The sequence below is a fragment of the Lynx canadensis genome, chromosome D2, assembly GCF_007474595.2.
Source record: "Lynx canadensis isolate LIC74 chromosome D2, mLynCan4.pri.v2, whole genome shotgun sequence".
In the NCBI taxonomy this organism is placed as follows: Eukaryota; Metazoa; Chordata; class Mammalia; order Carnivora; family Felidae; genus Lynx; species Lynx canadensis.
This window is the reverse complement of record NC_044313.2, coordinates 28489195-28513279: the sequence shown is the minus strand read 5'-3', so window position 1 is coordinate 28513279 and position 24085 is coordinate 28489195. Positions and strand designations below refer to the sequence as shown.

The following is a 24085-nucleotide window of genomic DNA, read 5'->3' as shown; positions in this document are numbered from 1 at the left end:
GTGCATGGGTGGGGGAGGTTGTGGTGGGGCGGGAGGGCCTCGGCAAGAGGGAGGAGAGAAACTCCAAGCGCTGATTCTGTGGAGGGGATTTGCTATGTCTCTTTTCCTCCCCCCCTCTTCTTTCTTTGTCCTCTTTCTCCGTGTTCCTCTCTTTGTCCCCTTTTCCTCGTCTCCTTCTTCTGCATTTGTCTGGGAGGATCCTGGAGTGTTCTTTTGATCGACTCAATCTTTCTCTGGCACTTGAGTTCTGATTGGCTGAAGGACTTAGAGGGGAAAAAAACACTTTAATTAAGTAGATAATCTCTTCTTTGGACGTTTGGCAGCTCCATTTCACGTCCCTTCAACTCTGTTTGGGATCGCTTACACACCACGGAAGTTGGGGCTTGAGGAGAATTCCATCCCACTACCACAAGGAGAATATTTCCCCATCTTCTCTGTCTCCCACGTTTTTTAGAATTTTCTATTTCTGTTGCTCCAGAGGATTATGTTGCTTGTGAAGCCTCCTGTGTTCGTCTTCCTTTTCACCTGTATCCTCCGAATCGGCCACACCTGGTAAGTAACCTGGACTCCCACCTGGGACTGGGACCAGGTAAATGTATGTCGTCTATGAGAGAGAGTTCTTCCTCATTTCCCGAAATGTAGGAATACTTGGGATCTCTCCTAGGAAAAACTGTTCTATGGAGTAGGGGCTCTTTCTAAATTATGGCTGATTTCAGTAAATCTTTAGGACCCTGATCAATAAATGAATAGATTAAAAAATAGATTAATAAGTTGCTGTACCACAAATATTCTAAGTGGTTTTGGGGAAAATGGACAGTAGCCTTTTTTTTTTTTTTTTTAAACCAAATCCTGATGTCAGCATTGTGGAAAAAGGAAGGTGGTTCAAAGCAAGTTCTACTGTGTTTGAATCTGATCTTTGAGGTGAAGGCTGGAGACAAAATGCGATGGGACCTTATTTTGCACTTTCTGACATAACTTTTTTTTTTTTCAGAATATTCTAAATAACTGCTCATACCATCATGTCTTAGAGATAAAAATTCACTTGATCTGTTGAGTTGGTATTGGGTTAACAAACACGTTTGAAATGAAATATTTTAGAAAGCTAAACTTTCTACAGATTTATGTAACCTATACAATTTACAAATATTTCTAAATCGCTCAGAAAATGGGGCAGTGTTTATAAAAGTGTTTTGGAAACTATAAACAATTGCACAAATGATAGACGATTTTATTGTCAGTTTCATTTAGCTCTTGGAAACCACATAAAGTATCTATACATGGAAATGTTAACAAGTAACTACGCAATAACATACAGAAGAAAGACCTGGGAAGTGCATGTTGCTACATTGCTATGTGTTTGGAGTCTCTCCCCAATTGAGATACATAAGCTCAGTCTCTATCAGTTTGCATTTTGACCATCTGTTTAACCAAGGTATGAATCCAATCATTCCATAAACTGTTGAGGAAGCAAGGATAGGGATTTCTTTGTTGAAATCAGCTTCCTGTGCCAAGAATGTATTCTTATCATAAATGAATATAGCCATCTTTATTAGAAAGTTGCTAAGAAATATGTCAAATAAATATAATTATTTGCAAGTTAAGGCAATAATTTGTAACACTTCTGATTACAAAATGAACTGCCAAATAATTGGTCAATTTTTAATTGGCATTTAAATGAAATATTTCATGTTCAAAAAAAAAGTCTCTCTTTTTTCCCCCTCATGAGAACAAAAAGACAAAAGGGAGCAGAGACTATTTCAGAGCATTTCTACTGATGTTCATGGTATTCTTCAGCTGATTCAGTATCAGCAAAAGAGAAACACGAGATTCCTTTCCCCAGTCACCAGGGCAGTGTGAAGAATTGTTCTATAAAAAATACCTTTACTGTGTGTTCCTTCCCTGCTGGAGGGGGTCATGTTCATTTCATTCCGATACTGACACAGCCACACTGAAAGGTGGCTGGGTTGCTTGTCTGTCCAAATTCAAGTGTCCGGATTTAAAAAGAAAAAAAGAAAAAAGAGATGTGAAAGAAAGTTCTAATTTAAAAACAGGGTTTAAGAACCCCTTCTCGCCTTGCCTGACTTTGAGGAGAAAATGTACAAATCTCCTCTATAATGCAATTAGATTTTAATTGCTTTTTCTCCATAAGCCCCAATTTGAATTAAACATTTATACTTTGCCAAGAGTCTGGTTTTGGTAGCATGTGAAGAGTGATTTTTAAATTTAACGTTAAATCTTGATTCTTCTTATAATGGAACTATCAGGGTTCTGCATAAGGTCACCTTCCCCTTTGTGCCATGCAGAGAAATTTGACCAACCGCAGCCTTTACGATGTTTCTCTTAATACTTCATTATCAGCCTTTTATGTAAGGACCTCAAAAGCATTTAACAAATAGAGAACCATAATTTCTGCTTGGCTGTTCAATTGTAGGCTTGCCTGAAATTACTGTCAAAAAAAGTCCATCAACAGAAACTCCTAGGCTTGAAAGGAGAAAATAAAGATGACATTCATTTACAACATGCAGTTTTGCTAGACTTTCAAAGTGAGATGATTGGAGGGGGAAAAAAAAGCATTCTCCACAGTTTCTTCTTGTTGGGACAATTCTGAGAATTATCCTTTAGTACCTTGAGAAAAAAAACCTTTTGTTTGAATTTGTTTTCCTGAATCCTAATGGCTCCCCGCAAAAGAGAGAATGGGAGTGCATGATACAGCCAAGCAGATGGTGATGGTTATAATGGTGGCCGAAGATGAACCAATCTGACTTTTCATTTTCCAGTATACATACTCATCTGGAATGATCAGGCCTAGAACATGTTTGTTTGTTTGTTTGTTTGTTTGTTTTAACTGTGGTCTTCATTTTACTCCAAATGATGTCTCATAATGATCCTAGGTTTTGCCCTGTTCTGTCCATTTCTTCTCTCTCTCTCTCCCACCCCCTCAACTTGATGACCAAATCAGAAAGATATACTCACTAGAACATGGAGGTTAACTATGGCTCTGCTCTCATTCTTTGCAAAAGTCACTGCCTCCACTTCTTTCCAAAGGATTTAAACAGGGTTCATTTCTCTTCTACAGTAGAGCAAGAATTCATCGAAAATCTTTGGGCTTTAAGGCACCTTTTGAAATACATCATCCCCTGGTTCTCTACATTTATGTATTTAGAGCAACCCTTCTATGGCTCTTGAAATTTCATCTGATAATGACGTGCAGAGCCCCTGATCAGCAAGGGCTTCAGTTATTTTAGGGGGCTGTCTTGAATCCATATTCTCCCCAAGCATCATCTATAGCTAAAATTATTGTTCTCCACATACATGTGCTACTATTTTTCAAATGTATATTATGAACAATAAGATATACACTTAAAATTACTGAATTCATGATAACTGGTTGCCATGTTAAGTTTCTGTTAAGTTTTTCCCACCAACAGATACAAAAAGGATAAGTGCAATCAAGTGAAGCTGCACTATAAACTTTGTTACATTAAAAAGGAATTCTCATCCTCACAGAGGCTGGGAATCTCTGAAGTTAGGGAAATAAAAGGTAAGTGAAAAATTGCTTTGGAATTTGGAAAATAATGTGCCAATATCAAAGAATCACATCCTAATAGCTTTTCTGATCAGTAAAAAAATTCATAATCCATGAAAAAGCTTGGGGTTTGTGGGGTAACTCAGGGGGATGAAGTTAGCAGCTACACCGTTGAAAGTCCTTCTAAGGGCTTGAGACATGATCACAGAAGTTTAACTTCCAGTTCTGTCATTGATTTGTCAACAACTTTAGCCCTACAGTTTTGCTTTCAGAGTCTCTATATTTTCTCCATGAATAACAATTAGTTAGCTAAAAATAATTAGCTAATAATATTTATTAGTATCACCACCACCTCCATCATCATCATCATCTACAAAGGCTAAGAAGTCCTGAGAAGAGACACTTCATTACAGCTTTTCTTATGAAACCAGTTTGTATAAGCAATAAGGCAGATGCTCCATAATGCATCTCTATTGTGCATGTGTGTGTGTGTGTGTGTGTGTGTGTGCATGTGTGATAATATGACACAAAGAAGGATCTCTTTTTTGTGATATTATGTAAATGGGGATATTAAAAACGGATCAGAAGGAAAGGAGTTTTGATCCAAACCCTCTCTCTTCTGAGGAAAAAGTTTACTTCTTTGCTGGGACAATTGGTTTCATGCTATATATTGGGTAATGCTATTTTCTTTGGGGACTATTAATAAAAATCCCTTTTCCTGGGCTCCATTTACTCTTTGATTTTTTTCTTTTTCAACTGATATGATCAAATTATCTTAATCTGCTGGATGTTTATTATTATTATTATTGTTATTGTTATTATTTTAAAATCAGGACATTTAGAAACTATTTTATTTGCTCACATTTTGGGTGAAATGGTTTTTGGCTGAAAGATTCCAAAGATTCCACTAGAACCTTGCCATCTACCCATCTTTGAAGACTTAGTTTATGTATTCTCTCCTCCTGGAAGTCTTCCCAGGTTAAATTAGCTACCTCTCCTTCCCCCCACCCCCACCCCCATATATCCACCATCAGGTTAAGCCATTAAGGCACTTAGTACATTTTATTGAAAATTTGCTTTTGAATCTGTCTTCTTCACTAGCCCAGAAACTCTTCTAGGATCAGACACCTTGCCTCATTTATCGTTGTGTCTCTTAGGTGGAAATTAACCACAATTGTAACAATGAGTAACTTGCTCTGTAGGCAGGCATTGTTGTAAATGCTTTACAAATCCTTACCCCCATCCTCTGAAGTACATACTAGGGTCATCTCCACTTTACAGATGAGGGAACTGAGGCCCAGAGATCTTAAAATAACTTGGCAAGATCACCTAACTAGTAATGAACCAGATGGAATTTGAACACAGAAAACATGGTTGTGGAGGCCCCATGCTGGACCACTACGCCCTATTAATGAGCGTGTTTTGAACTGACCAATGCATGCAAACTATTTTACATAAGGGAAGAACCATGACAGGAAATTTTAAACGTAATTTAAGCTTAAACTTTCCTAAGTAGGTTCCCAGAATAGAGCAATTTCATATTTGCTAGTTTAAAAGTAGAAAGTTCCCTGGCTTACTGAAGTCCTTCCTTTTGGATTGCTATAATCTTCTGAAAAAGGGTAACTCTGCCCCATATCCTGGAACAAAATTGATACTCAGGAATAAAATAATGTGAACCAACATTTACTTCACACTCACTGTGTAACTCTCCAAAGACACAAAGTCTGTCAGTGATGAGACAGGAATCTGAATCTATACCACTCACTACCTTTAGCCAGTAAGCCATCCTGCTTCAGATGGGACCTTGCTTTCTTTGACCTGCCCACATTTGTACCACAGTCACCAGAGCACTGGACTGTGGTCCTTCATGTTGTGACTGTCCTTCCTTCTCTGTCTGGCACTCCAATTTTCTGTGAATTTTTAATGATGTGCACAGTAGTCTGATACACAGAAGTCTGGCATTAAGAAACAAAAGCTTGTACCTGACTAGTATTTTTATTTTAAAAGATATTGGTTCTGAGAGCTTATTTAAATTATCTCTTACATTTGTTTATCGATAGAATTTATATTATTTCATTCCTTTCATCTCACTGAAAACTACCTGCAGGTTTGATTTGGATTAGATGCATCAAGTACTATCTTTTGCCAGAAACCCCAACTTACCTGTTCTTTTCAACATAGTGGGCTTGTGCTTCTTTGGAGATCATTCAAAAAGTATCTTTACCATCTGTAGTATCAATACCATCTGTACTGCCTCTGAGATTAAGATTTTATGTATAGTATAAGAGAGCTAGCTCTGGCTATATTTTCCTAAGGATAAAGACCCATTTTTGTAGCACGTCTTAGGATCTCCAGGAGTCCAAGAATTATTGTGGTGTCCGCCATTTTTCATCATTTTTCATTTCACAGCTTTTAAATAGATATTTAGAATCTTTAAAGTTCCTTTGCCTTTTGATCGCCCTTACATTCAAAATAATGGCCAGTGGTAAAAACAAATTCCCTAAGATCCCCAATTCAAGCAAGTGATGGGGATATGTAGAAAATAAATGTGCAGTGTTGGTCTGGAAGGAAGGAAGGAAGGAAGGGAGGAAGGAAAGAAGGAAAGAAAGAAAGGCTCTTTTCTTTATCTCCATCAGAAAGGCAGAGAATTCATAGGGCTTAGAGAGAGAAGTCAATATAATTTTTCTTAGGCTAAACCCTCACTTTTCAGAAAGCAGATTTTTTATCCTACGTAAAAGACTAGCCTGGGGGAAACTCTGAGCTTGGTTCACATAAATAACATTCCCCATTGCCTCCCATTGAAATATACCTACACTCCGAGGGCCTCTCAAAAGAAACTACCATCCACTTTGGACAGACTCTCTAGTCTCATTATAAGCCAAGCTTTTATGGGTTTGTTTTTCTCAATCTTTATTGTAGGCCCTTGTTATTGATCACATCATTTCTCTGTACACTTCTTAGGTCAGAGTTTTCAGTGAGATGAAAGGAATGAGATAATAGAATGAAAAAATATAAATTCTATGGATAAATAAATGTAAGAGATAACTTAAATAAGCTACCAGAACCAATATCTTTTAAAGTAAAAATGCTAGTCAGGTACAAGCTGTTGTTTCTTAATGCCAGACTTCTAAATGTATATCAGACCACTGTGAACATCATTAAAAATTCGCAGAAAATTGGAGTGCCAGACAGAGAAGGAAGGACGGTCACAACATGAAGGGCCACGGTCCAGGCCAAGAGCAATCAGACTATAAGGGGATCACTTAAATTCACCATTATCTGACCAATCCGAATTCACTTTTCTTAATTGGTTGTTTTCCCAACTATACATCCTCTGGAACCAGCACAGTATGAGGCTATGTTCCAGTAGTCTCCATAAGGCCCTGTAAGTGGGCCAGTAGTTCAGTCTTTCTATACAAGTCCATAGATGAGATTCTTATGTTTCTCTAGGCCAAGCTTAAACCACCCTGCATAGTGAGAAATTTCTCCTTCATTCAGAATGAATTCTCTTTTGCTGCCATAAAGCTCAGTTCTTTTCTCTTACTCAGGGTCTTCAGGTTCACATATCTGACTTTAAAGATGCCATTCCATACTGATAGCCGAGATAATACATAATGAACCATACTATCCTGTCTGACATTTCTTCCCATTAAGCCAAGGTGTCTGGAGGAGCCTAGCTTTCGGACATTATTGTTTCAGAAGGAGTGTATTGTTTAATTTTACATTATGGAAAATTTCCAGAGAGAACAGCATATACAATGGAATCCCCTATAACTCTGCTTCAACTGTCATCAACCACTAGCCAATCTTGCTTCATGTATACTTGAGTAACGTTTTCAACTGCATATATTTCTCTGTGTCTAAATATTCCAAATACTAAATGGTTCAAACTTGGAAGAAGAGGAATAGGAAAAGAAATCTCCTATGTCATGTCTGAGAGATCTAGAGCCAGCGATTAGAGTGAATCTTGGAGAACATCATACAGATATGACTGGCCACACTTAGGGAGAGAAATTGAGAATAATAACTTGTAAAAAGAGAAAATTCATTCAAATATATATTTAAATTTATTTCTGTTTGAGCTGTGGCTGATTAGCAAAGACAACAGAAATTGATAGTTGGCTTAGATTGAGGACAGAATATGTTTACCATCTATTAAGATTTAATTCCATTAAATAGTAAAATGGCACTAAAGTTCAAAAACCTGTCAATTTTCTCACCTTTAACTGTTCATCTAGTTTTTTGTAGGATAATTTGTAGAGTTATCATATATGCCTACCTTCTTCATCCTGAAATAAACTAGTATTATATCCATCAATGCAACTGAGAGCACGAATATTCTCCAAAGTCTCTACTACAGGGATCAAAGTAACAAGATCAACAAACAAAACAAAATTCTCTGCCTGAATAATGATCCTGGAAGAGGCTCCTGTGATCCCAGGCTTTCTGGGAGTAGTGGCTTGAGCTGTCCCTTAGCAGCTTTCACTTAGAGACCACAGAACAGAGAATGAGTACAGCGCATTCCCAGTTAGAGTCCTCATTTAAATGCTAAGTGTTGAAGCTCTTTTTTTGTAGCTGAGTGTTTCTCAGCAGAGTTTGCCACAATACATAAAGAAGGAAGGAAATGAGGACAAGGAGAGACAGCCCGTCACTTTATAAAATATCCTGGAATACAAATGACATTTTAGTTTCAGAGGAAAAGATTATCCCTTGAAAACTGGTGATTTGCTCGGGAAAGACTGCCCGGGATTGTTTTGCAGAGACCTGTGATACACAGTTGTCCCGTCAGCTACTCTACGGTCTTTGCCAGCAATTATTTGGCAGGGGCTGGATTTGAGATAATGTGGGATTTTACTGTAAATTTTAACATGACTACTACTAAAACTGATGCATCTGTTTAACTTTTTTTTTTTTTTTTTTTTTAGCTAAGTGGGTTACAAGACTTTTTAAAAATATTTTGTAGGGCCCTGCATTATAATATGGAAAATTCATGTTTATAAAAAACAGTTCGAGAATTATTTACAGACCTGGATTCCCTTTGAAGAAAGAGATGGAGTTTAAATCAAGGACATAGATATGGGGATGTGACAAAAACTACACATTCCTTAATTTTTAAAAAATATTTATCCTGGAAAAAGCCTTCACTTGGCCCCAGTCCTCATTGCAGTCATGTCTTTCTTCCCTTTCAATGGCATACTCGCCTTCAGTGAGTCTACACTGGCTGCTTCTGTTTTCATTTCATAACTGTTCATTCGCTGTAATCTCGCTTCTGTTCCTTTGTTGTACCAAACAGATCTCAACACCAATATCACCTTTGTCCCCTCTTGATAAATTTTTAAGGAAGAGGCAACTTGTCTTTGAAATTCTGGGTACTTCTCTTCCCCTCAAGACTTCAGGTATCTGTGCCTTCTACTTCCTAATCCCTTCCTCTAGCAAAGTGGGAAAGAGCCTGATTTTGATTACCTGTACTTTACAGTGGATAAGAATTAGTCATGCTGTTCACCCTTTAAAAAAATTTTGCATCTCAAACTTCATTCTTTCTAATTGTACAGCGAATTGCTCCTGGCTTAAATATGCTTGTGTGTTGTCAGAGGGGGCAGTGACCAACCTCGAACTGAGGGGATGTATTTCACAGTCGTTAGTAAAGCCCGCCTTCTGTGTAACGGTGTGTGTGTGTAGATCTGTGTATGTGTGTGCTGCTGCATACATGTTCTGTGGGTCAGATGCTGTAGAGGATGGAGAGAAGCACAAGGAAACCTGCTGAGAAACGACTGTCTTTGGGCTCTCGCTGGCCCGAAGCATCTTGAGAGTTCTGTGAGGTGAAAAGCTGGCTGTCACGCACTTATTCTAGGAGAAGTTGCTTCACTGAAGCACCTTCTAGCTACAGCTCCAGGCAGCTCTCCTGCTCTGGATCCTCCTCTTGCCCTTTCTACCCTCTTCTCGTTCCCTCTCTGTGCCAGGCCACCAGATGGAGACCTGCATCTGCCCCTTTTCTCCTTGCCTGGGCTCTCAGCCCAAGCTGTAGTGATCAGATGGTCTCTCCTGAAGTAGGCCGGCTAGAGCTTCAGGACCCAGAGATTTTTTATGGACCTTGAAAGATGAGATTAAAGGGTAGGGAGAAGCCAACCCTATTATTCAAAGATCTATGGGGAAAGTGAAGGAGGCAGAACAAAGGAGGGGTCAGATGGCACTGAGATGAAAGTTTTGGACCCTGAGAAGAAAACACTAAATTCTGGAGGTTCATATTCGAAGCCTTTGCTTTTTAAAAAATATGGTGGGGAAGGAAAGAAGGGAATCCTAATTTAAATCTAAGCTACTATGTTAACCACTGGGATTCAAATGCCTCAGGGTACACTTGGCAAACTAGTGAGGCTGGCCTGGAAGAAGCTTGCTGAGTGGGACTGAGTTCTTCACGGAGACAGGACTCTCATACTGAGGGGAGATGGAGTCCAGCACATGAACTTGACCTCATAACAAGGTCCTGGTCATGCAAAGGAAGAAGTAAGCCTGAAGATAGCATGGTGCTGGGTCCTGCTGGTCCTGTGCCCATCTGTGTCGCAGGCTCTACAGAATCAGGCATGTGCTCTCATCACAGCTGCTAAATGGGAAACTATGGAATGTGATGTGCTACAGGTGGCCTCGTGGGCTAGGCGGGTTCGGAAAATCCCCCCACGTAGGGAGAAATTGTTGAAACTAATTGGATAGCGGTTTAAACTGCTCATCCACAATTAGGCATAACTACCAGAGAATGGGAACTTGCAATTTTCTGTGAACTTCCTAAGGTGGTAAAATAAATTTCTTCAAATGGTATCAAATGAAGGGGAGCTTGAAAAATTAGAGTGTATGGGTCTAAGGATCATAAATGTTAGGTAAGAAAACACAAACAAAACAAACTTGGAGACTTTCCAAGAGCTAAAAGAGAAGCTATGGCATTTGTATTTGGGTTGATCCAAAGTCTGTCCCATTCTGTCTCAGCAACTTTGGAAAAAGTTTTGCTGGTGGTCAGGCTGACTGAGGGATAGGCAATTCAGGAGGCAATATAGCCCCAAGGGAAACTGCATAATGCTGAACGCTGCGGCTGTTTGAGGAGCTCTAGTGCCTTACATCAAAGAATTTTGGTGATTAGATTGTGGCCAATTAGGCCACTGAATTGTTGCAAGGTTGGAAGGTCCATAGAGCAGAGGAGCAATGGGAAAATGATAATCCACAGGGTTCTGCTTTAGCGTTACCCATAGCTTCAAAACTACAAATGCATCTGTATCTGGATGGTTGTTTAACAAGAATTGAAAAAACATTTAGTAAATAAGAGAATAGCTAGGACTTAAACACACATTGAAACGAGGGGGAAAGAACTCATAAATGTTGACGTGAGGGGAGCTGGGCAGAAGGTAGTGAAAGCCTGACAGAAGGACATGACTCAGCTAACCAGCCTAGACTGGAACAAGTGACAGCAGAAGGGAGGTACTTACAGTGAAACATTATTATCAGAGCTGAGAAGGAATGATAGAGAGAGAGATGATTGCTGCCCCAAATTCCTACCTTTGGTACATTAACTTGGAAGAAGGATGAGATGGCATTAATTTTTTTTTTTTTTTAACGTTTATTTATTTTTGGGACAGAGAGAGACAGAGCATGAACGGGGGAGGGGCAGAGAGAGAGGGAGACACAGAATCGGAAGCAGGCTCCAGGCTCTGAGCCATCAGCCTAGAGCCCGACGCGGGGCTCGAACTCACGGACCGCGAGATCGTGACCTGGCTGAAGTCGGACGCTTAACCGACTGCGCCACCCAGGCGCCCCGAGATGGCATTAGACGTAGGAAAAAGCACAAGCCAAAGACTGAATTATGGACTCGCTGATGACAATGGGTTGATGACAAGAACATGGAGGTGGTCTAAGAATATTAAATAATAGCTATGGTAGTGAAGACTTCCGTGAGTGGAGGCAGATAGCATGTTTCCTAGAGGACAGATGGCCCCTAGACAAACACTCAGAATCTTTTGGGCACTTTCCACTCCCAATATATTTTATTCCTGGTACGAAGAAGAGAAGCATAAACAGGTTGGTTATAATTGCTAGGGGGGGAAACTACAGTACCAAGAAAAACTACAGGGAAGGAAAGAGATCCCCATGATTTTAACACTCAGCACAGAGACCCAGACCCTCAAAGCAGTGACCAGAGAGCTTTGAGAGCTGCCAGAACCAGAGGTACTCAATTCAGAAACAAAAGAAGAGAATGCCCCCCAATTTGTTACTGGTACAGTTATAGCAGCCATTTCCCAGAAAATTAAAACAATAATTTGAGCTTCCCGAGCCCTCAAATTGTTACTTAGGTATTAGATGCTTTGGGGCACCTCCCTGTTCACCCTCTGGACCAGTGTTTCTCAAAGTGGACTCTGAGGACCATCTCAGGAACGTGTACATACAGATTCCTTCCATCCATTTCCCCCTTCACCACTGCTCAACAAGAGTTTCTGGAGCTGGGGCTCAAGAATCTTCACGTTTAAGAAATTTCCCAGATGATTCTCATGGACTCTACCAGCTACCACATGTGGATTAATTTTCAAATGCTTATACTAAAGTCTATTCTCCAAATCTTTGGCACCTCAGGTCATGTAAGTATGTAACATTTTATTTGTATATATTTATATATATGTTTATACTTTATATATTTAAATCATAAATGTATTTTTATATAAATAAAATTTTATAGATTTACATAAATTTGCGAAGAAATGCACAGGGAAGTCCTATGTACCCTTTCCATAGCCTCCTCCAGTGTTAACATCTTATAACTCTACTAACACATCCATAAAGCTTATTCAGATTTCACAGTTTGACATATAACACTAAAGTTTGAACCCCATCATCCTAGACTGATGGAACACTTAAAAAAAAGAAAAAAGCTAAAGCAAGACTGACACCAGGAGACAGGACGTAGGGAAAGAATCCAGTCCTATCTAGGTCAGGCACTATGGCCACCTGACTGTTATAGGGAATTGGTGGAGTATGGTTGTTGCTTACACCCTTCACCACTGGGACTCACAGAAAGGCCAGGAGCAGATTTGGGTAGATGCTTTCACCACAGCCAACTTCTTCAGGCATCTGGGGACAAGGGCAGGGCTAGCTTCAGTCAGAATCTCATTGAAGAATTATCCTGCTTATCTGGTCAGACTGCAGCCCCAGGTATTTGTTCTTGGGGCAATGGAAAATGCCAGCTCCCAAGGTAATAAAGAGTCTTTCCTAAAATCAGAAAGTGCACTGGTGCTTATTCTTCAGGGAGTCGTTATAGGGATGGAAGAGGTTCCATGCCTATGGAACAATAGTATGGGTGAAACAATAGTAGCCAGTGTGCTATAGGCCAAGGATATTGCCCCTGGGTGGATAAAGGTGTTTTTAGCATGAGGTCACAGAAAGCTGAGCCCAGGAAAGGTATCAACAAAACACTAGAGAAACTCTAGTTAATACTTTTTCTTAATTGCCCATTTCTTTGCAGGGATGGCACCCAACGAAAGGAGCACCCTTTGACGGGGCTCCAGGCTGGGCCCACCACTTGGATTCCACATATATGGGCAGGTCAGGAGAATTGGTGAGGCTCCAGATGTTTATCTAAAGGAGTGACTATGGAGTCTTCCCAGGATAACCTTCACTCTAAGGGAAGGGAACAGAGACGATCCAGCAATGACACTTCTCACTGGAGTTTGTTAGCAAGCTCCTCAGTTTTAGTCCAACTAAGAAGGCTGGAGGGTGATTAGGGGGGCATGTTACAGGCAAAACCTGAAAGTACTGCTTTGCTAAAACCCTATCAGAACTTGTACACAAATGGCATTTTGATACCTAAGTGGAAAGGCAAGACTCTAAAATGGGTTAAAAGACATTTGTCCCTGTATTTAAAAAAAAATAATAATAATAGCTGTTTTAAGAGAAGTTTTAGGTTCACAGAAAACCTGAACAGAAAGTAGAGTTCCCACACATATCCGCCCCCTGCACAGCTTCCCTCATTGTTAACATCCTGAATTAGTGTAGTATGCTCCTACTTTTTTTATGCATTGAACCCAGTCTAGGTAGCAACAGTTCTCTCCACCCCCAAAATGTGCCCAGGGGATGTGGTGATACCGAGATAAAGCAGAGCCTAGGCCTGGCAGATATGGGCAGATATCGTAGGCCTACAGGACATACAGAGGGAGGGCTAGAGCAATGGAAGACTGGAAAAGCAGCAGAGACAATGTGATAGCTAACTGAGTTTGTTCATGAGTGTGTGCAGAACATCACTAAGACCTCCAAGAAATACTTATCAAGAACTTTGCGGGGGTCAGGAGTCCTGGATTAGCAAGTGGGAATAAGAGCGAGAGAAATACGGGTTGCAGGAGAGCGTAGCAGTGAAGGAATATATGCTTTAGAATCACACTGAGGGGGAGGGGAAGGAAAAAGAAAAAGAAAAAAAAAGAAAAAGGAAAAAAAAGAGGTTAGAGTGGGAGAGAGCCAAAGCATAAGAGACTCTTAAAAACTGAGGACAAACTGAGGGCTGATGGGGGGTGGGAGGGAGGGGAGGGTGGGTGATGGGTATTGAGGAGGGCACCTGTTGGGATGAGCACTGGGTGTTGTATGGAAACCAATCTGACAATCAATTTCATATATTAAAAAAAAAAAAAAAAAAAGAATCACACTGACTAGGTTCCAATCCTGGATTTGCCACTTACCTAGCTGTGTGACGTTAGCTTACCACTCTTTCAGTTTCTGTATCTGTAAAATGGAAGACATAACCCTTTCTAACTTATACAACGGTTGTGACAATTATATGAGCTTAAAACACATAAAGCATTTAAAGTAGTATTTTGTGTGCACAGAATAAACATTCAGTAAATAGCACAGTACCTCATGGGGTTGCCACGGAAATAAAAAATGACGGTACAGGTAAAGCACTCCTCTAGAAGAGACGTTCTCAATGAATGTCAGCTATTGCTGGGTGATGGAAATTAAATTTTACATGGTATCAGTATATATCCTGGAAGACTGTCAAAAGGAGAAGAAACAATTATAAAATTTTTATCTGGCAGTATAAAAACAAAACTGACTGCAGTTATTTATGTAAATTGCTTCCCACTTATGTCTAATTACTATGAAGCACAATAACAATTATACATAACATTAAGTGAGTCAGATTGACTTTGCTAAAACTTTTGATTATAACACCAACTTCTGTGTACATATGATGCGTGCTCACTGACTGTGGCTCTTCTGGTACATACATCTGCTAATGCAGCATGGTGGTCTGCTCACAATGTTGGAAAATTAGTGGGAGCACTGGCTCGCCAGACTGCTTTCCCCTACCCTCCCCCAGATCTTTTTCAGTCCTTATTATCCTACAATTTTCTGCTCATTCTGATGATGCATCCATCCTTTTTTTCAATCCATTTAATTCAATCAATGTTTAAAGAGTACTTACTGTGTTCGAGGCATTGGGTTAGGAGCTGGAGGGGATACAAGGATAATTAAGGCAACCCCTACTTGTAGTCGAGTATTAGGGAATAAAGGGAAACCTTAATGTGAGGTAGAGAGAAGTTGCTGTGAGTCTTCAGGAAATGCTGGTTGTGGCTTTTGTGCTAGATACTTAAGAGTAAGTATAAGAGTAAATATAAGAGTAAGATACTTAAGGGGTGCCTGGGTGGCTCAGTCGGTTAAGCGTCCGACTTCAGCTCGGGTCACCATCTCGTGGTCCGTGAGTTCGAGCCCCATGTAGGGCTCTGGGCTGATGGCTCAGAGCCTGGATCCTGCTTCCGATTCTGTGTTTCCCTCTCTCTCTGCCCCTCCCCCGTTCATGCTGTGTCTGTCTCTGTTTCAAAAATAAATAAACATTAAAAAAATTTAAAAAAAAAAGAGTAAGATACTTAAGAGTAAGATTTTTATATACCAGGATAGCTTTACTGAGATATATCACATATTATAAAATTCACCCTTTGAAAGTATACAAATCAATGGCTTTTGGTATATTCACAAATTTGTGCAACCATCACTACAGTCACTGTTAGAACATGTTCATCACCCTAAAAAGAAACCCCATCCATATCCATTAGCTATAACTTCCCATTCTGCCTCCCTGCAGCCCCTGGCAACTGCTAATTTACTTTCAGTTTCTATGGAATTGCCTATTCTGGACATTTTGTATAAATAGAATTATACAATTTATGAAACAGAGAAAGAGGATGGGGGAGTTGCAACTTGAAATTTTTTTTAATGTTTATTTTTGACAGAAAGAGAGAGAGACAGAGAGACAGAGCATGAGTGGGGGAGGGGCAGAGAGAGAGGGAGACACAGAATCTGAAGCAGGTTCCAGGCTCCGAACTGTCAGCACAGAGCCTGACACGGGGCTTGAACTCCAGACTGTGAGATCATGACCTGAGCCGAAGTCGGACACTCAACCGACTGAGCCACCCAGGCACCCCGGGGGAGTTGCAATTTTAAATAGGATGATCAGGGAAAGCTTTAGGGTGAATAACACACTCGATTTTTTTTTCAAAATTTTATTTAAATTCTAGTTAGTTAACAGATAGTGTATTGGTTTCAGGAGTAGAATTTAGTGATTCATCACTTACGTACAACACCCAGTGCTCATCATAACAAGTGCTCTCCGTAATACCCATCACCTATTTAGCCCATCCCCCACCCACCTCTCTCCATCAACCCTATTTGTTCTTTATCATTAAGAGTCTTATATGGGGGTGCCTGGGTGGCTCAGTCAGTTAAGTGTCCAACTCTGAGTTTCGGCTCAGCTCATGATGTCAGGTTTCATGAGTTCGAGTCCCACATTGGGCTCTGTGCTGACAGTGCAGAGCCTGCTTGGGATTCTCTCTCTTCTTCCTTTCTCTCTGCCCCTTCCCCACTCACTCTGTCTCTGCCTCTGTCTAAATAAATAAATAAACTTAAAAAAAGTATCTCATATGGTTTATGTCTCTCTCTCTTCTCCCCCATATGTTCATCTATTTCTTAAATTCCATATATGAGTGAAATCCTATGGTATTTGTCTTTCTCTGACTTATTTTGCTTAGCATAATACACTCTAGCTCCATCCATGTCATTGCAAAGGGCAAGATTTCATTCTTTTTGATGGCTAATATTCCATTGTGTATATATATGCCACATCTTCTTTATCCATTCACCAACCAATGGACATCTGGGCTCGGGACAGTCCCATAGTTTGACTATTGTTTTGATAGACACATTCGATTTAAAATCTGAATGCAGGTGGAGAAACAAACTCCGTGGCTATCTGAGTAAAAAGCATTCCAGGCAGAAAGAACAGTAAGTGCAATGGCCCAGAGGCTGGCGAGTGCTTGGTGTGTTGGAGCAACAACAAAGACATCAGTGTGGCTAGAGCAGAGCAAGTAAGGGGAAAGCAGTAAGAGATTAGGCATTAATGGGGGCCAGATTGCATAGGACCTTATAAACTATGACAAGAGTTTGGCTTCTGCTGTATGTGAAACAGGAAATCATTAGAGGATTTTGAGCAGAGAGTAGCAAAATTTGATTTATATTTTAAAGGAGTTTATTTGTTTGTTTATTTACTTATTTATTTGGGGGGGGGGCAGAGACGAGGGAGAGGGAGAGAGAGAATCCCAAGCAGGCTCCACACCCAGCATGGAGCCTGATATGGGGCTTGATCTCACGACCATGAGATTATGAGCTGAGCCAAAATCAAGAATCCGATGCTTAACCAACTGAGCCACCGAGGTGCCCCTAAAGGGATTAATCTTTAAGTGGACCAATCATTTTGAGAATAAAATGTGGGAGAATAAGGGTGGAAGCAGGGAAATCAGTCAGTAGGCTTTTAACAATAGCCCAGGTGAGAGACAATGATAGCTTGGACCAGGTGATAGCAGTGAAGGTGTTGAGAACTGATTAGAGTCTGAATATATTTTGAGCTGGAGTCAGCAGGATTTGATGACAGAATGAATATGGGATGTGAGAGAAAGAAAGGAGTCAAAGATGACTCCAAGATTTTTCTCTGACAGCTAGAAGGAGGAACTTAAGTGGGGAAGACTACAGAAGGAGCAGGTTTGGGATGGTGGCAGCAAAGATCAGAAGTTAAGTTTTAGTATTAAGGTTGAGATGCCCAGTAAACACTGAAGTGGAGATGTCAAGAATAGAGTTGGATATGCAAGTCTAGAGTTCAAGGTCTGAGATTGCTGAGAGGGTAAGGCACAAACCCTTTGAATGACACTCAATCTGGGTAGTATCTTAGCACTGTCCATATGGGGAATAGGAAGCTTGTGCCTCTGTCTAGGAGCATGCTGATTGTACCATGTTCTTTAGAGCTGCCTCCACCCAGTGAACAAACGCTGTTATCTTCCACTGTTAGCATCTTTCCTCCAATCATATAACTGTCCCTAGGTAATAAATACCCATATAAACACTTAAATTCCTTCCTCTTTGGCTCTCTTTCCACTTTCTAACATTACATGGTCACCATACTTTCTGTAACGCATGTTATATTTTACTCCCCAGTAGGAAATCTTGCGATTGTCTCATCAATTAAGAACAAGATCCTCGGAGCACCTGGGTGGCTTACTCGGTTAAGCATCCTACTCTTGCTCACATCATGCTCACATCATGATCTTGTGGTTCATGAGATCGAGACCCGGATCTGGCTCTGCACTGACAGCAAGAAACCCACTTGGGGTTCTCTTTCTCTCCATCTCTCTGCCCGTCCCCCACACCAGTTCACTCTCTCTCTCAAAATAAATTAAATTTAAATTTAATTAAATTAATTTAAAAAAAGAACAAGATCCTCTTCCTTTGGTGTTCACAAGGACACAGTATTTTTATTGAGATATAGTCAGCATATATTCATTTCAAGTATATACAACAAAATGATTCAATATATGTACATATTGTAAAATGATCATCACAATAAATCTAGTTAACATCTATTCCAAATCGTTTCTTCATACTGGATAGTTTGGATACGAGGAAGTAAGTCAGCCATAATGGTTCCAATATGTCTGCAAATAACTCAGGAGTTAACAGCATGTTAATTTATGGAAACGCTGTCCACATAATGCCTACAGTCTTGTCCCATGGCAGGTGTTCAGTTAAATCTGATTGATTAATCATTTGGGCTCAACCATGTATCATATGAATCTTTACAAACTGTAGGATCTTGAGGAAAGAAGAATCCTCTACTATCTCCGCCCATCACTCCCTGTGATTCCAACTTAGTATCCTCTCACAGGGTGTCTCTTCACCCGGGCTCATGGCAAAGCTTTCTCTTTCGCCTGCTGCTTGATTTTTGTTTTGTTGCTTTTTCTTCTTTCCTGACACTGTCTGCCCTCTGGCATGGGAACTAGCCTCTGACTGGCCTGGTAATGTCCAAAACTCTTTGCAAATTATGCCTAACATAGAGATTGCCCTTGTGAGCCAAGCAAGACTCTGGTGTTACCCCATCATAGCCACACTCATCCCTTAACCCCTTGCAACTACTAATCTATTCTCCAGCACTATGATCATATATTTCACGATTGTTACATAAATAAATAAAATCATGAAGTGTGTATCCTTTTGTGATTGGCTTTGACCACTCTGTATAATTTCCTTGAATTTCACCCAAGTTATTGAATGTATCAGTAGTCCATTCCTTTTTTTTTTTTTTTTTTTTTTTTTTTTTTTACCACTGAGTAATACTCCATGGCATGGGTGTACCACAGTTATTTTTATCCACTTACCCTTCGAAGGATATTTGAGCTGTTTCCAGTTTTGGGGTATCATAAATAAGTCGTTATAAGCATCCATGCACAAGTTCCTGAATAAAGATAAGTCTTCATTTCTCTGAGATAAATGCCCAGAGTGGAACTGCTAAGTTGAATGGCAAGTCCGTTTTTCAGTTTTTTTTTTTTTTTTTCAGCGTTTATTTATTTTTGGGACAGAGAGAGACAGAGCATGAACGGGGGAGAAGCAGAGAGAGAGGGAGACACAGAATCAGAAACAGGCTCCAGGCTCTGAGCCACCAGCCCAGAGCCTGACGCGGGGCTCGAACTCCCGGACCGCGAGATCGTGACCTGGCTGAAGTCGGACGCCTAACCGACTGCGCCACCCAGGCGCCCCCGTTTTTCAGTTTTGAAAGGAACAAATGATTCCAGAGTCAAATTATTTATTTTTTGAATTTAATTATGACTCAGTCCCCAGAAAGACATTCCCCTGTTTACCTCTTTTTGATTAGAGAACTATCCTTCTCAGAGTCCTGTGGAGTCAGATGAACCTGTATTCCATTCCGCTTCGATCACTTATTAGCTGGGTGAGCTTGAACAACTTATGTACCTTTTTTGAGTTTCAGATTCCCTATTTAAAAATAGGGATAATGATGGTGGAGAAAGGAAGAATTTAACAAGATCAGCATATAAAGTACTCAGAGCAGAGCCTGCTACACTGCAGCGAGTTATGCTCTCTTTTCACTCCATGGCAAAATAATGATCAAATATTACTTCCAACTTTTTTGGTATATTTGAAATTTTAAAAACCAAAAGAAAGCATAATGTCAGCTCCTTTTGTACATATTTTTAAATTCTTTTTTTATTTATTTTGAGAGAGACAGAGAGAGCACACACATGCAAGCGGGGTAGGGGCACAGAGAGGTGGAGAGAGAGAACCCCGAGCAGGCTCTAGGCACTGTCGGCACAGAGCCCGATGTGGGGCTTGAGCTCATGAACTGTGAGATCATGACCCGAGCTGAAATCAAGAGTTGGGTGCTTCACTGACTGAGCCACCCAGGCGACCCCATATTCTTTTTTATTAGATGAATTATCTTTAATAGATTCCTTATGCATAATTTTTCCTTGGCAAAACCATTTTCCCTTTCTTCCTATCAATTGTTTGCTGAAGTAATCCTTACAATGCTTGGCAACAGAAATGAGTTGGTGCATCTCCATTATGCTCTGTGGTTTTTCTCTCTTCCAGGTCAGTGAACAATTTCCTGATGACTGGTCCAAAGGTAAGAAAAAAAGTCCTTCGATTTATTTGGATTCACTAAATCTTAGCCTCTTGACTGAAGACTATACATGTCCATTTCTTTTCATTATGTCCACATTTTTTATTAGCTGTATATATTACAGACAGAAAAACTGTAGCATAGAGAGGATTAGGGATACACCCAAAAGAACACAGCAAACTAGTGTCAGGGCCAAGGCAAGAACTCAGGAGTATTGATTCTGAATGTATGGCCAGAATTTCCAGAGCGAGAAAAGTCAACAGCCTTTCATGGTGTCAGGTTGCAGTCACACATCCCTCTTGGTGCAGTGGTTGGATGCAGCTTGCCATCTTTAAACTGCTGGCATCGTACTACATGATCTCCAAGGCCATTTTCAGCCCCCAAATGTTCTTTTCCAAGATAGTAATGGAGTGAGAATACTGAAAACCCATGAATTATATAATTTGGGCTCATTTTGGAGAAGCAGGATAATATAGTGAATAAAGGCTGGTGAAGCCTAGAGTCTGGTAACACTGAATTTCGTTCCTACTTTTACCTTCTGCTACCTGTGGGACCTTGAGCAAATTGCTTTACTTCACCTCTCTAAGCCTCAGGTTCCTAATCTATAAAAATGGTACCTATTTCACAAGGTTATTTGTGATGTTAAATGGGACAGCAAATTTAAAGTGTTTACTCTGTCATTATTTTAGAAGGCTGGGAGAGTGGGCAGGAAAAGAGGTGCTTGGCCACTACAGGGCAAATGTCTCCCGAGTTCAGCTGAGAGGCTGAATTTTGACCCTTGTGTTTCTACGCAGGCTTACCTGATATATTCCAGCAGTGTGGCAGCTGGTGCCCAGAGTGGTATTGAAGAATGCAAGTATCAGTTTGCCTGGGACCGGTGGAACTGTCCTGAGAGAGCCCTGCAGCTGTCCAGCCATAGTGGCCTTCGCAGTGGTAAGGAAAGCCTCGGCCACAGCTCCCTGGACCCCCTGGCCACAGGTTAGAGCCCCACTCTTCAGGGATGACCCCTTGCTACTTCTACTTCCTCGTTCCTCAACCTGGCCTCTGTCCTCTCTCTGGGATTTTCTCTGTCCCTTCTCCATCTTATAAAGCTTTATTTTCTTTCTTCCCAACACCCTCACTGCTCAATGAATGGACCCTGCCTCACCCCCAATCCAATAGCATCGTTGGCCTCCCAGTTGGCTGAATATAAATAGTGTCAGGAGGTAGGTAGGTGTCATAATTCTTCATGCCTCTTAGCCCCTTCCTTCAGCAGCTCAGCAGACAGGTACAGGCCAAGCAAGGACTGACTTGGACTTGACCTCCCATGGAGAAGCTAAAGAGTGGCCATGTCAGTAAATGAAATAGCTGCCAATCAGAAGTTCACGACTAGCTAGCATGTGCCTGTTAGACTTCAGTATTCCAGGTAGAAATAGGCCTGTGCGCTTTAAACCTGGCTTTCAGATTCATCTCCTTCCCCATTTCTTCCTCTGGCTCTTCACCACCTAAATCCTTTACAACCATGTATGTAAACAGTAATCTAGCCACCTAGTCATAATGTGTGACCTGAAAAGATGGGAGGGAAGAAGCATAGTGCTGAGACCAAGGCTGGAGCAGACCATGGAAGTAAGGTACATTATAAAGGTGGGGAAATAGGATGGAGCTGGGGAAGGAGGGCATAATGATGGAAGGAAGGATATATTTATTTATCCTATATTTATTATAATAATAAAGGAAGACAGCATGACTGATACCTTGAGTCACAACCCCTCCCTCTAACTCACCCATTTTTGGTTCCTGCCCAGCTAATCGGGAGACAGCGTTTGTACATGCCATCAGCTCTGCTGGGGTCATGTACACTCTGACTAGAAACTGCAGCCTCGGGGATTTTGACAACTGTGGCTGTGATGACTCCCGCAATGGGCAGCTGGGTGAGTAGTGATACTGCGGTGGGTAGGGCAGGCCATAAAGTTCACTGTGAATGAAAAGTCTGGTGGGTAGTTTGGCGGGGGTGAAGAAGCGTTGTATTCTTCTAAATCTGAGGAAAATCAGGGCCAACTGGTTTAAGCCCAAACCCTAGAGTGACAAACCAGGCTAAATGTAGCTTGGGGCCCTCGTCCAACTGAATGGTTTCCTTAATTTAAACACAATAAAGTAACAACACTCCCTGAGGATTCAATCCTTCTACTCCCTGAAAATAGGGGGGTGTCATTCTCTGTTGCCTGTCCCTGTTTCCTCCCCACTCTTTACCTCTACTGTCCTCTCCCATCCTCTCTGCCCTCCAGCTCAACTTCCAACTTTGTTGTTCCATATTATTTTCATTGTGCCGCCTCCCCGGCTCCATGCTGGCACTTTTGCTCGCCTTTTTCCTGGGCCATTTTGTGGATGTCAGTGGCTGGCCAGGCACGTGAACACTCTGCCCGAAGGCCAGAAGCACTGTGTGTAGAGGGAGACCCCAGCATCCTGCAGAGAATCCACTCGGCAACTATTTACGTCATGGAGTCCAGAGCAAGGGACTGGATGAGGCTGGAAGTGGAAGCCCAAAAGTGGCCTAAACAAATCTGGGCTGAAACTAATCTGGAGACAGGGCACCCGCCCAACCCCAAATCCAGTTAGAAACAGCAGCTAGGAGGCTCCAAGCCCGCCTGCTCAACGACCTTTCCTCCCCTTGCACTTTTCCAGGGGGCCAAGGCTGGCTGTGGGGAGGCTGCAGTGACAACGTGGGCTTCGGAGAGGCAATATCCAAGCAGTTCGTCGATGCCCTAGAGACAGGACAGGATGCCCGGGCCGCCATGAACCTGCACAACAATGAGGCCGGCCGCAAGGTGAGTCCTGCAGCCCTGGGGGTTAGGCAACTGGCTCCATCCACCATGAGCCCTAGGTGCGGACAGCTCTTCAGTTCATTTAACAGATTGGAAAAACGAGGCACCAAGCCGGCCAGCCACGTGGATTAATCAGCTGGACGCCTAGCAACCCTCCCTCACCCCCCCCCCCACCGCCCCCCGGCAGACATCCCCCAGCCTCATCCCCGATCAGCTCACTTCTAGCTCTCTCCCCAGGCGGTGAAGGGCACCATGAAACGCACGTGTAAGTGCCACGGCGTGTCCGGCAGCTGCACCACGCAGACCTGCTGGCTGCAGCTGCCTGAGTTCCGCGAGGTGGGCGCGCACCTGAAGGAGAAGTACCACGCGGCTCTCAAGGTGGACCTGCTGCAGGGTGCCGGCAACAGTGCGGCCGGCCGCGGCGCCATCGCCGACACCTTCCGCTCCATCTCCACGCGGGAGCTGGTGCACCTGGAGGACTCCCCGGACTACTGCCTGGAGAACAAAACGCTAGGACTGCTGGGCACCGAAGGCCGAGAGTGCCTGCGGCGGGGGCGGGCCCTGGGCCGCTGGGAGCGCCGCAGCTGCCGCCGGCTCTGCGGGGACTGCGGACTGGCGGTGGAGGAGCGCCGTGCCGAGACCGTGTCCAGCTGCAACTGCAAGTTCCACTGGTGCTGCGCCGTCCGCTGCGAGCAGTGCCGCCGGCGGGTTACCAAGTACTTCTGCAGCCGCGCCGAGCGGCCGCGGGGGGGCGCGGCGCACAAACCCGGGAGAAAGCCCTGA

At 42.0% G+C, this 24085-nt stretch overlaps 1 protein-coding gene across 1 annotated transcript; it reads left to right on the top strand.

The window, feature by feature from the left end:
• The first annotated feature begins 484 nt into the window (after positions 1-484).
• Positions 485-24085, top strand: WNT8B (Wnt family member 8B). The gene is made up of 6 exons (XM_030334217.1): positions 485-552; positions 20471-20504; positions 21296-21434; positions 22286-22411; positions 23163-23305; positions 23540-24085. Exons 1-6 carry the CDS (start codon positions 485-487, stop codon positions 24083-24085), a joined length of 1056 nt encoding a protein of 351 aa, XP_030190077.1.